This window comes from Boleophthalmus pectinirostris, unplaced genomic scaffold (genome assembly GCF_026225935.1).
Source record: "Boleophthalmus pectinirostris isolate CB_2022bp ecotype Guang Dong unplaced genomic scaffold, ASM2622593v1 HiC_scaffold_2, whole genome shotgun sequence".
Classification (NCBI taxonomy): Eukaryota; Metazoa; Chordata; class Actinopteri; order Gobiiformes; family Gobiidae; genus Boleophthalmus; species Boleophthalmus pectinirostris.
Window position 1 is genome coordinate 14,738,382 of NW_026571152.1, and position 12,641 is coordinate 14,751,022.

Here is a 12,641-nt window from a genome sequence, read left to right on the forward strand (position 1 = left end):
TGCTGGAAGACGCCATTCCCTCATTCACCCTTATAATCACTCGCTCACACAGTGAACACAGACACTGGAGGAAAGGCAAGTGAGGTGTTTTGCCAAAGGACACAATGGCACAATGTACTGCCAAAATTGGGAATCGAACAGAAATATTTGTGTCAAAAAGTGTTCCTTATTGTATTACAATTTTGAAGATAAATATGCTATCGTTCATTAGCTTAGAAATGCTTGTTTTTGGTATTGACCTGCATTTAAATCGTTTGATCTATCACCAGCCATGCTCGTGCACGTTCATTCATGTAGCAGTGCTGAAGCCTTGAACGCGCTTTGCCTGTATCGACGATGGCGTCACTGCACTGCCTGCAGCAGTAGAGCTGCAGGAGCATGCGTTTGCCAGAGGAGAATACTGTCACTGCTGCTGCACACCACAGAGCCCGACTTACTCTTCATCACATGCAGACACGTAATATTTTTATTAGAACGCCATAATAGTCACTGTGGCATTGTTATAGAATTTTTGTTGTTGTTATGAGACATTCAGTCATTTAAAATATTAATCTACGTTTAATCATTGTACATTATAAGATTATCAAAATTGCTTTGTGTCTTGTTCAAACTGTATGTAACTATAGAACATCAGCTGATATCTGTTGACGCATTTGGGCTGACACGGGACCCGGAGAGGCTGAGAAGGAGCTGTGTGTGAACCGGGATATGAAATTGAGTGTGTAATCGGGTGCTGTTAGTCAGAGAAAACAACAAAAAAACATGTATAACTATGTCAAGGCCATTGTGTGATGCTTAGCAATAAAAGGGCTGTGGGGAGGACGAGAGCTCCAGTGCTAGGTTCAGTCAGTTAGCTCTCGCCTTCTTGCTGCAAGTAAAACGAACCACGGTGTCGTCTCTGGCTTGTTATTTACTGATTGAGTCTTTGGGTTAATTCCCTGACAGGCATTAACCTTCCTTCTGTACACGCTTTAGGCTAGCGTACTCCTTATTTATTGTAACTAATGGCAATGAGCCATATCCAGCTAATGAGTTGACATGACGCTGGTTTGGAGCGGAGCGTTGGGAGGGGGCGGACCACTCCGAGCGCACAGCACGAAGCGCGTGTCCGCTAACCCCATTCTGCATAGTGACTGTTACTGACGCTTTCTTACTCCTCCATCGGTGCTAATACAAGTGTAATTTTTAATCTGTAGATCACCATGGCTGCTCTTTCGGGCGGAGAGACGTGCATTAAATACCTGATGTTTGCCTTCAATCTGGTCTTCTGGGTAAGTGTGGAGCGAACATTTTGCCTTGTTTGTTTCCTGTAAATGGAAGGATACCTGCAGTTGCGCGGGGTTTGTGCGTGCATTTGTCAAGTGCTGTTGAAGCTGTGGTATAATAGACTTATTAGTGTAACTGACAGAATGGTGTTTGGGAAGCCTCTCATTCCCTAGGATAAATATAAGCGACAGAAATGCTTCTTATGTGTTACACTCTTGTTCATCTAAACAAACAGTATCCGGTGTAATCCCCTGTGGCCAAGTGACCCAATTCCTGCGCAGACACCACCGTGGAGTCTGCGCGCATGGCATTACTATTACCGAATTTCTGAATGCGTAATTGTAGTGGTTTATTGTCTTTATCATAATCAAATAATAGGACTGGATCACGTGGTGCACTGAATTGCGCATGTCCCGTTTGGCATGTATTGGTTGAGTTGTGTGTGAATGAATTTAAGAACATAGCCTGTCACGAGCTATTTCTGTCCAGTTATGGATGGGCTGCGGTCTTGTGTCATGTAGTGGGTGCATATGAAATGTTTTGCCCTTATAAGAACAGAGAGAGGGTGATCTTCCATGTACTAGGAGTCATTACATTTCCATGCGCAGTGGGGGCAGCAAGAGGCGAGTTAATCATTCTTAATCGTGTCTGTGTGGCTGCTTGCACAAACATAAGTACCTGTAGTGCACTGTAAGCTCTTACATTCCCAGGTGAATCAAAAAAAAAAAAAAAAAAGACTAATTATACCGTGGTTTGGTGGGAAAGCACATGTGGTACATATTTATCATAGTTTTTCAAAAACAAATAAATTACTATAAAAATGCAGGAAGTAGCGCTGAGTTACAGAGTCCCTTGACCCTTAAAATTCCATCCAAAATACCGGGACAATTTATGCACAAGGAATTTATTTTTTCTGGCATTTTAAACTACTAGTATTTACTGTCCATATCCAACCAGGAAGTACAGTCATGAACTTCTCTAAAAGTAAAAAACAGAAAAAAAATGTAGGTAAGATTTTTTGTTGAGTTTTGTACTTATTGAGGGTTTGTATGTTTTTTAGTTTTAGTCGTAAATATAATTATGTTAACTATGTTTCAGTGAAATAAGTTAAGCTATTCAGCAGAGGTTCATTTCTTCTCCATGAAAGTGAATTTTGGTGTTACTATTTGTGTTACTATTGATTAGTAATTGATTTTCGATACAATGCTATGTACAAATAAAACACAAAGTCAGTTCATAGGCTAACCTGTAACCAACACAGTTCTCTTCATAAACAGTGACCCAGATGTGGGATGGGTAACTTTGGTAACAGAACTTCATAAAGTTTTTATTAGTTACAGCTGTACCTAAGAGGAACAACAAAGATCATGACCAAGTTGTGTTCAGTTTAAATAGCGTGTTTATCAGCAATGCAGCATATAGGAAGTGAAAATGATTTAGTTTGTTAATAATTATGTAATTCTGAAAAAGTTTTTTTTTTTTTTTTAATCTGGTTGTTTATGTCACATTATCTAACTTTGTCATTCAGAAAGTTTGAGTTCATAAAGCTGGTCACTTAAACAGCTTTATAGTTAGATCACCATTAAACTTCAATAGTAGTTTAATATCTATGAGACAATGTGAATAAAAGAAAAGTTTGGATTTCACTGTTGTTTGGTTATAGTATCAATAATTGTGAATAATTGTATGCTCCTTCTCACAATGACCTAATTGTAACCCTAAAACTTGACCTTGTGACCCCATTACCTGCATTTCAAATGTCCAGGTAGTTTAAAAAGGCACTTGATAGGGTTGTCAAAAGTATTGAATATCAGAGACTAGTCGATACTAAAACTAGTATCACAACTAGGTAGGTATTGATACTAACAAAATCACATTTACAGGACAGAAATTAACCTTTCCTGAATAGATTTAGCTAGTCTAGATAAGGCTAGACTATGGACCTACCTATATGACTGAGGGATTAGACAGATATAAAACTCACATGCTAATATAAAAAAGTACTGTGAAAAATATTTTTAAAAGTACTATGAAAAATGCATTCTATTGTTTAAATAAAGAGTATTTTTTATTATGATTATGGTACTGGAATCAGTATTAAGTATCGATACTATTCCGTAGTATCAAAATTGAGTATCATGACAACACTAACTACATAACATAGTGTTCTGAAACAGTGATCTTTTTTTTCATCTTAGGGATCAGTAGTTCAGTGAACATGCCCTGCCCACATCAGGAAAACTATTTATTTAAACATGTCTCAACAAATCCTTTTCAGCAGATGTGAAGTGTGTGTTCACTGACGCTGAGGTAAAAATCAACCAGTTCAACCAAAGAGAGGCTGACAACTGGTCTGGTCCTTAAAATAAAGAGCATAGGTTACTCGATCATGAAGAGAGGTGGGTAGAGTATTGTATGTGTGCTCAAAAAAGAGTAACATTCCTATATATAATAATATTAAGTAGAAGTACAACTTTAAAAGTAGAAGTACAAATTTAGCCGTAAGAGTAAATAAAATCTTTTACTCAAGTAAGAGTATTGTATTGTATTCAATAAAAATATGACTCAAGTAGGAGTAAAGGTATGCTGCTAGAAAAGTACTCTGAAAACTACAGTTTCTTAAAAGTTACTCAAGTAAACATAATACACAACTCTGGTCATAGCATTCTCCTTACATTAGCTTGCCACTCCCAAAATGAAAGATCAGGTGATGTCAGGTAGGCGGGTAGTGCTAGTGCTTTCCTTTTCACCCATGTCTGGGGCAGGCACCGTCTTGCTTCCTCTTCCTGTTAAAAAATATACACAAACAAAGTGCTACGTTAGGCAGCATGGCAGTCAGAGGAGGTATCCAGTGTGTCAAATATCTCATGTTTGTCTTCAACGGCATCTTCTGGGTAGGGAGAATGTTTCACTTTGATGTGGTTGTGTTGTGTGTGAAGAAGGAGAGACTGGGAGGTGAGTAAGTCTACAAAAAGGGCAGAGTAGTGTCAAAGTTGTGGATACAAAGTTTACGGAATGCTGTGTTTGCTGACAAGGTTTTGCTAGTGCTTTAGTCGTCACCTTTTAGCCCACAGTGTGCTCATGTGGTGAATAGCAATGCCTTGGAATTTTTCACTTCACCTTTTCACACTGGTTATAGGTTTTTTATGGTGAAACTGCAATGAAAGAACTTGATACTTTTGAAATAGCTGGTGAATGCTAGTTATTGAAAGCCTGAATCAATAGTTTGAGCTGTGTTATTAATCCCATCTGTGTCTTCAGCTTGCAGGGACAGCTGTCTTTGCCATTGGCTTGTGGCTCAGGCTCGACCCAAAGACCAAAGGCCTGTTTGAAGGGGACGACTCTCCATATGTCTTCTATACTGGTATGACAGTAATAATATTGTGCCATGTGAAGCCAAGGCACAAAAAAATATATTAAATAAATGCTTCTGTATAAACATGCATGTTCCATTTCCACAGGTGTGTATGTCCTGATTGCAGCCGGAGCACTCATGATGGTGGTGGGGTTTCTGGGCTGCTGTGGAGCCATCCAGGAGTCTCCCTGTATGCTTGGACTGGTCTGTGTCATGATAAAAACCCTATTGATCATTTACTTGTATGCTCTCTTAGAGTGTAATGTTTAACTGAGCTTTAACACCAAAGTCCCAAAGTCACTGACAACTAACAGCTGCGTCATAATCTTCTTGTAGTTAATCTCTGAGGGGCGGGGCTTATGTAAAATGACTTGTACCACCTGACCTTGCTTTTATAGACATGCCCTGTCATGGCCACATTATAACTGCATTGTTTTTTGTACAGTTCTTCTTCTTCCTGCTCATCATCTTTGCTGTTGAGGTGGCAGCAGGAATCTGGGGGTTTTCAAACCAAACAAAGGTAATTCAAAATGAATAATAAAATTTGCAATTTAAACTAAAACCATAAATGACACAGATGTGGAAACCTATAACAGAAAAGTCTGTTTGTAGGTGGTGAATGATATTACTACCTTCTATATACAAACATTCAACAAGTACAAAGAAACAAATGATCAGCGTCTAAAAGAGACATTAAAAGTCATTCAACATGGGGTGAGTATTGTCAACATGCTTCTCATGTTGATCAATGTACACTGAGAGGAACTGCCCTAATACATGATAATCTTATTGTCCTGTTTCGACAGCTTAACTGCTGTGGTCCCACTGGTACAGTGGCTGACATCGCTAAAGAAACATGTCCCAGAGGAGACACACTCCAGGAGCTGATTACGAAGGTCCTACTACAGAAACATACTCACAGACATTTAAACTAAATAATCTGCTATTATAACAGCTATTATATGAGTTCCTTTTTCTTGTATCACTTTTTATTCTGTCAAAAGTGGGAAGATTTGTTACTATGGCAACATTTGCTATAGATAGTGAATTTTATCAACTTCCTAAAACAAAGTTGTTGTTTTGCAGAGCTGCCCTGATGCTATTGATGAGGTGTTTGACTCCAAACTGCACATCATTGGAGGCGTGGGCATCACCATTGGAGTAATTATGGTGAGTCTCATTGTTAATAGGATAAGATGTCATAGTTTAATACATGTATTAAATGCAATCATGTAAATTATATTTGGCAGGTATTTGGGATGATCTTCAGCATGCTCCTGTGTTGTGCTATCAGGAAGTCTCGGGAGGTGGTGTGACAGCCCTCCTCATGCCCAAATGTGTATTAATATTGCATGATGTCATTCCCAGAGTCACATGACTCCTCACTGCCAATGGAACACTGCTTGTTGAAGAACATAAACTTAAAATAGGCCGGGATCAGACTTTTATAAATATGTTAAACTGTACTGCTGACACTTGAGATAGAAGAGGTATGGTGAGCAGACTGAGCTATACAATGGTGTCATCTGTGCTTGTATAAATATACTACAGATATGTGTCTTATTGTGATCATCGATTTAAACTACTGTTTGTAAACTGTTAATATTCTAATGAGACGTTTATATAACTGTTGATCACATACCGCCAAGACTCATGGTGCAAAGATACACTGGAACCACCTCCTCACTTGACAGCTGTTGCCAATGGATCCAATTTACCTACAATGCAAAGATATGTAGTCATTTTTTATTAGTTTTATACAAAACTCAATCATTTAAGCTTTGGTGGGAGTGGAAGTACCAGTTTTACATTTCAGTTTTTCCAGTTCAAATTTTAATTTTCAAATTTTCATTTATTTTGAATGTAACGTTTCACTTTTCTGAAATGTTTTGTTTTTATACTTGTAAGATTTATGAGAAAGTGTTGTATAGCGAGGCTGTCTGAAGGTACATTTTATACTGTAACTGACATGTTTTGGAGATTTTGTTGAATGATATGCACTGGTTCACTGTGTTGAGTAAAAACTATTATGCAAAAACAAGGCAATATCTTTTTTTTTCTTTAGTCTTTAGTACGTTTTGTTATGCAAGATCTATTTTCCCATGTGAACCTGTTTATCAGAAAGTTGCTCCTACTGACTCATACTTAATCAAATCCACAAAGACTTTCCGCAGTTATTTACCAAAAACACCAGCTGACTCATAGCAAAACCATTCTAAACACTATGCATTTGGGATCTTAAATTACTTAGAATAGAGTTACATCTGATCATTACAGTAGGAGGAAGCCTTGTCTGATTTGCTCGCTGACAGTTGAGTGCTGGACTTTCAGACCCACACCCATAACTCCACAGATAACACTGATTATAAAAGGAAGGTGTTATTGTGGTGTCTGCATGAGCTGTGAATGGACTCCAAGCAATATCAGAATGCCTTTGCTCCCAAAGAAGACAGTTGAGCTAAGAAGATTTTAAGAGTTTTAATACAGAGTGTTGATCTATTTGAAAAATATTTAATAGTATTTTTGGACAGTTAAACTAACAAGATTTGGCTTAAAAACTCCTTACGCTGTAGTTCAGCTCTGTATAAACAAGTTCTGAAATGTGATATCAGTCGTTTAATCAATTTTTCAATTTATTTATTATAATACCAGGTAACTAAAATCTTCTGGACATGTTTAAAATGAGAACTTTGAACAGAATCCTGTTGTTAAAAAAGTATTCTTTTATTTATTATTTATTGTTAAAAATCATAAATCTAATCACAATCACAAACCTTATTAGAAAAAAAAAACCCAAACACTTAAATATTTTTTCCCAAATTATTCAGCTCTGTCAAATCAAGATTCAGTTAGTAAATTTAAAAGTCATCCATAAGAACTAAGATTTCAGACTAAAATACAAACTACTAAAATAAGAATAATTTGTAGAGGCAACAGAGATTTTTTCATCATATGATCTCTAATAACTCAATAATACCGCCTTTGGAAGTTGCTAAAAGAACCATTCAAGCAGTGATTTTTGACTGATTCATGTAACACTTTATTTCAATGTATAGAATTAGTTAGAATTAAAATAATGTACATTAACTACTGAATTTTACCCATTGGCCTAAGGCAGGTCAAAACATACATTTTTTTTAAGAGTGTACAGTGCTCTGTACACTTCTGAGGGGGTCAGCCATCTGCTTGTCTCCATGGAAATGTAGTTTGCAATAACACTTCATAATCTAACTCTGCTATACGTACTATATGTAATTAGCCTTAATAAAGCATGAAAAATGCTTATTAAGAATAATTCAGGCTTAATAAGTACTTACATTTTCAGAATTAACTACAATTCTCTAGAGATAATTCTGTAACTGGGACCAAAACACATTAGTCCATAACCAGACTAATAAAAAGAGATTACAGATGCTTTATTTTGTTCAGTGTTTACTCTGTCAGAAAAATGATTTCCCTGTGTGTATTTTGAATGGAATTTTCTATCTTCATGGCACAGATAAAGGTATTCTGTTTTAATTCTCATTACTACTTGTAATTTGAAACTTTTCTTTTCAACTTTTTTCAGCACAAATTCTCACTCAGGTAAAATATGATAACTATTTACCACAAGTACTGTCCCACCAAAGTAATAAATAGAAATACATGTTAACTTCTCATATAGACTTTAATGAATAACCTACCCTAACCCCCAGATTAAGTAGTTACTAAGTCTTCATCGATCTTAATAAACTACTTCAATATGAGTGAAGTCTTTTAAACTGAATGAAGAGTTTTATTAAGGTTAATTAAGATATAATCATTATAAAGTGTAAACATGTAATGCCATATTGTGGAATATTCCACGAACCATCTCCCAGAAGTTTCATAGTGCACCTTTAATATGTACATGTTAGTGCACCTTTAATACGTATACCTTAGAATACCTGTTTTAATGAATAAAGACATCTCACCAGCTTTTATTGTTCTATGCACTCTTTATGTTATGCCTGAATGTCAGCTTTAAAGAGAGACCAGCCTCCCCATTAGCACACAATACAATGTCATTCCTCAACCTGCTCTTCCTCCTCTTCCCTCTCCTCCTCCTTGCAGGAAATGTTTGCGATTGTTTTTAATCTCCTGCGTGTGTGAATAACAGAGTCTATACGGAAAAGCTGTGAGACACACTGTAACACCGCCAAAAGCAACTGGTACTTACAGAAGACCGACTCTAGCCCCGACTCCTGTATACAACATTCTGATCCTACATTTATACTGCTCTCTGAAGACATAGGGCTTGTGTGTGTGCGTTTTATAACTTTGGATTGGATTTGAACAAAATGCAATGGTTTGTGGGAGTAAATAAGTCGAGGAAGGCAAAGGAGGGAGTCAGCCAAGATGCAGGAAATCATATATGTGTGTCTAGGAGCTGAATTGTTTTGAAGGCTGTGACTTAAAAGGAATTCAAAAGTTCCACCAGCAGTCAGAACGCAGCCTTGTGGACAGTTTGGGTGACGAGGAGGGCAGTTAGATGTAATGGAGGAGTTTCTTTCAGGTTGTGCAGAGGTAGGGGGTTGCCAGGTGGTCAGAAGCATCCTGATAGCGTCTAGCATAGCCAATGCGTGCTGTTCAGTCTGGCCTTCTCCAGCGCCACAGACGACCAGGCTGCAAGGTTTAAGGTCTTGTTTATCAGGGAAACCCACGTGGACATACCTTTGGAGAGAAAAAAATAAAATAATATCACAGAAAATTATCACATGATATAATATCTACAATAGTTAAGAGTTGGATTCAGTGTCCATTTGAGTCAAGTTAACTAATAAAGATGAAGATCTTATTTTGACAAATTTTATTCATAGCTAATTTATCTTACTAACCACTGCACTATATTTATTTATTTTATTTCATGTACAAGCCATTCTATAGGATAAAAAAATAGGACAGAAGAAATTGGAAATACTTTAAACAAGTCAAACGAGGACTGGATAATTTGTAAAAAAAAAAAATTAACTGAACTGAATTTTTATATATTTTTTTTATACATGAATTTACAATTTTGATTCGAATCTTTTTCTTTTTGAAACAAATAAATAAATGAAATGATGTTGATTACAATGCTCAATTACAATTTTAACTTCAACGTTTTTGAGACAAATTATGGCTTTTAATAATAGTGTTTATAAAAATTTTAATAAAACATAAGAAAATAAGTTATTTACATTACAATTCCATTTTATATATATTTTTCATCCAAATTTTGAAAAACACTACAAACAATATGCCTTTGCTACTACAAGACATGACTGGCTGTAGACCTGCTGATTTAAAAGTCCCCATTTTACCCCAAATTACTTTGTGACAATTTACACAAAATAATCAAACCTGTGAGCTCCAAGAACTGCTGCTTTACAAAAGGCCAGAGAGACCACATGCTTTGACTGGATATTCCAAAAGCCAGAGACAGCTGTGGCTTCACTTAGATGGATGAACAGATCTAAGTCCTCCTGGCTGATACACTCCACCACACTGATGCACGCCTGTGCTGCTAGGGCCAAAACCACAGCTGGCTGCTTGACTGAAGACAGGAGCACAGACACCCCCAGACTGCACAGGTATGAGATCACACATTCTAGAGAGCTTTCTGCAAAAGAGCTGAAATGCAGAATATCCCCCTTGCCTCCAATTTCCAGTGTCTCCCCTGCTTCAATGAATTTGGGGTGAAGAGGTGAGGTTAAAACAATAGCCTTGACTGGTCCTTGTGCGGTCTGTGTGGATGGTATCGCAAAGTCTCTATGGATGACCTGCCCCTCGAGTAACCGGGAGTAAACGATGGGAAAGCCAACTACAGGAGTATACAGCGCAGGCCAAGAGTCATTCAAAAACTGCAGGGAGGAATAAGGTTGGTTGTCTTTGATTGTCCAGTTGGATAACAGTTCACAAAGGAGTCCGCTGATGAAACTGCAATGATTCTGGCTCAGGCGGGTGTGGAAGAAGGCAGATAGCAGCTTCTGAACTGGACATGGTAGCGCGGCGTGTACCTCATCCCACATGAGGCACTGTGTGTAAGGCAGGACACCCACGCCCAGGACGTTATCCAGGTGATGCAGTGAGAAGGACAAGAGCTCATCAGCTAAGCATCGAGCTTTGGAACACGCTCTGGAAGGGTAGGAGAGGGACATCTGCTGGTCAGTACAAGCAGCACACTTGATTTTCCGAACAAGTGAGGCAAGGAGGAGGATGAAGGACTTGGAGCCATCCCCTGTTCTGGCACTGTGTCTTGATGCACAGTCCACAATGATTCTATTAAAAACATACATTGAATTAATAATTTTCAGTTTTAAATGAATATGGACAGGTTTTTATGTTTCTCTAAAAACTCACTGACTTAGTTTGGTGAGATAGTGCCTGCCTGCAGTCAATAATAATCAGTTTTGCATCAGTCAAACTTTGTGAAGAACTGTTGTTACAAATGACAAATTACAGTAGCACTGAGTACTAAAAGATCATTCATAAAATTCAGGGGGCATTTGCACGACAAACAGTTTTTCTGACCCTTTATATATTCACTTAACAAAAGTAAATTAGCCAAACTTTGTCACAATTTTCAAACAGGAGGCACAATTCAACCACAAAAATTGCTGGTGAAATAATAATAATAGTGTTCAGCAAAATAAGTATATAACACTCTGGAGGTGGCACATGACCTGCATTATTCCACTGAAATAGAAAGTTTAAACCATACTTTCCCATGGAAACAAGCAGGAGGTTCCAGTGTTCCAGACAAAAGTAAGAACACCAGACCTCACCCTTCAACAGAAAAGTTAAAAATTTGCATGTCAGGTCTGTGAAGAGACAAGCTTTTGTGTAGCAAGGGTGAGTGTTCATCAAGGTTTTTGGTGGAATAAAACCTACTGAAGGAAATACATTTGGTAGGCCAAATAACCTGTCATATGCACTTTAAAGAGATAAAAGCAGTATTATGTTAGGTAGGCCTATAGTTACCGTGCCAGTGGGTTGTCCAGTCGTAGTGCAGTGAGAATACGTGCTCCGCTGCGGCTGAGCATCGCCTGCCCCGTGTCCCGGGTGAAGAGGACTTGTCCCCCGTGTGGACCAAAGGCTCGTAGGACTACTGCCTCCAGAGCTCCCACGGTCTGCACTACGCTCTCCATTGCGCTCACTGCAAAACCAGCGCAAGATTTATGATGTCATATGACTTCATAAACATTAAATATAAGATGAGTTAAGCTATGGTAAGAAACGACATTTGCAGAAGTTAGCGACACAAAAACACGTGGTTAGCTGTAAACTTTAGCAATTAGTAATATTAGTTTATCAAGTATAGGATGGCGCCGATCTCTAACAAGCGCATGCAAGAGTAGGTCTGACCATACCCGTGTAACTTTGAGGAAAGAGCAGAAATGTGAGCAATGATCTTACCTCTTCAGTCTAAACGCTTCCTCCGTATCCTAGAGACGGCTTCTTTAGCTCTCAGTACACCGAAAATCTATATTATAACAACACTGCCATCTAGTGTGCAAAGGCATTATTGTGTAAATGCTCATACTGGGATACTGTGGTGTGTGTACTCATCATAACCATAGATAAGATCATAACAAAAAGACACGTTTATTTAAAAATAATTAGAACATCAATAAGTATCCCGTCATCAGTGCTATGATCAATTTTTATATGTTGTATTTGTTTTGCTTGTAATGCAAAGGTTGTCCGGCATTTTAAAATCAAAGTTTTAAAAAAGAATGGATAAATTAACTAATTACAAATTCTCAAGATGCAATAATTAAGTAACTATCCACATTAGGTAACTGTACTTTTTGTGTAGAGTTTTAAATATTATGTTACATTTTTATCAATGTAATTGTAATAAGTAACATTTAAAATCATACGAGTTACTGAGTACAGCACAAGTCTCACCGCTGTCCCTGCTCCTGTCTAAATCTACAAACACACCTGACAGCACTGTATCACCTGCTCAGAGCGCAGAGAATACTTGGTTTACAGTTTATAACAACTAACTACTATA

General features: G+C 37.6%; 2 protein-coding genes across 3 annotated transcripts; one reads left to right on the top strand and one right to left on the bottom strand.

Annotated features, from left to right (window-relative positions):
* Nucleotides 1-1,131: 1,131 nt before the first annotated feature.
* cd9a (CD9 molecule a) lies at nt 1,132-6,662 on the top strand. Of its 2 annotated transcripts, none has more exons than XM_055155486.1 (8): nt 1,132-1,271; nt 4,528-4,630; nt 4,728-4,825; nt 5,067-5,141; nt 5,234-5,335; nt 5,428-5,517; nt 5,708-5,791; nt 5,872-6,662. In XM_055155486.1, the coding sequence occupies exons 1-8, from the start codon at nt 1,203-1,205 to the stop codon at nt 5,935-5,937; spliced, it is 687 nt and encodes a 228-aa protein (XP_055011461.1). In that variant the 5' UTR covers nt 1,132-1,202; the 3' UTR covers nt 5,938-6,662. The 2 variants fall into 2 exon arrangements, with proteins under 2 accessions (XP_055011461.1, XP_055011462.1); XM_055155487.1 differs by lacking the exon at nt 1,132-1,271 and adding an exon at nt 4,006-4,160.
* A 1,742-nt stretch (nt 6,663-8,404) lies between these two features.
* bbs10 (Bardet-Biedl syndrome 10) lies at nt 8,405-12,072 on the bottom strand. The gene is made up of 4 exons (XM_020934704.2): nt 12,038-12,072; nt 11,603-11,777; nt 9,983-10,900; nt 8,405-9,313 (listed from the first exon to the last, which is right to left on the bottom strand). The coding sequence occupies exons 2-4, from the start codon at nt 11,767-11,769 to the stop codon at nt 8,665-8,667; spliced, it is 1,734 nt and encodes a 577-aa protein (XP_020790363.2). The 5' UTR covers nt 11,770-11,777; nt 12,038-12,072; the 3' UTR covers nt 8,405-8,664.
* Nucleotides 12,073-12,641: the final 569 nt, after the last annotated feature.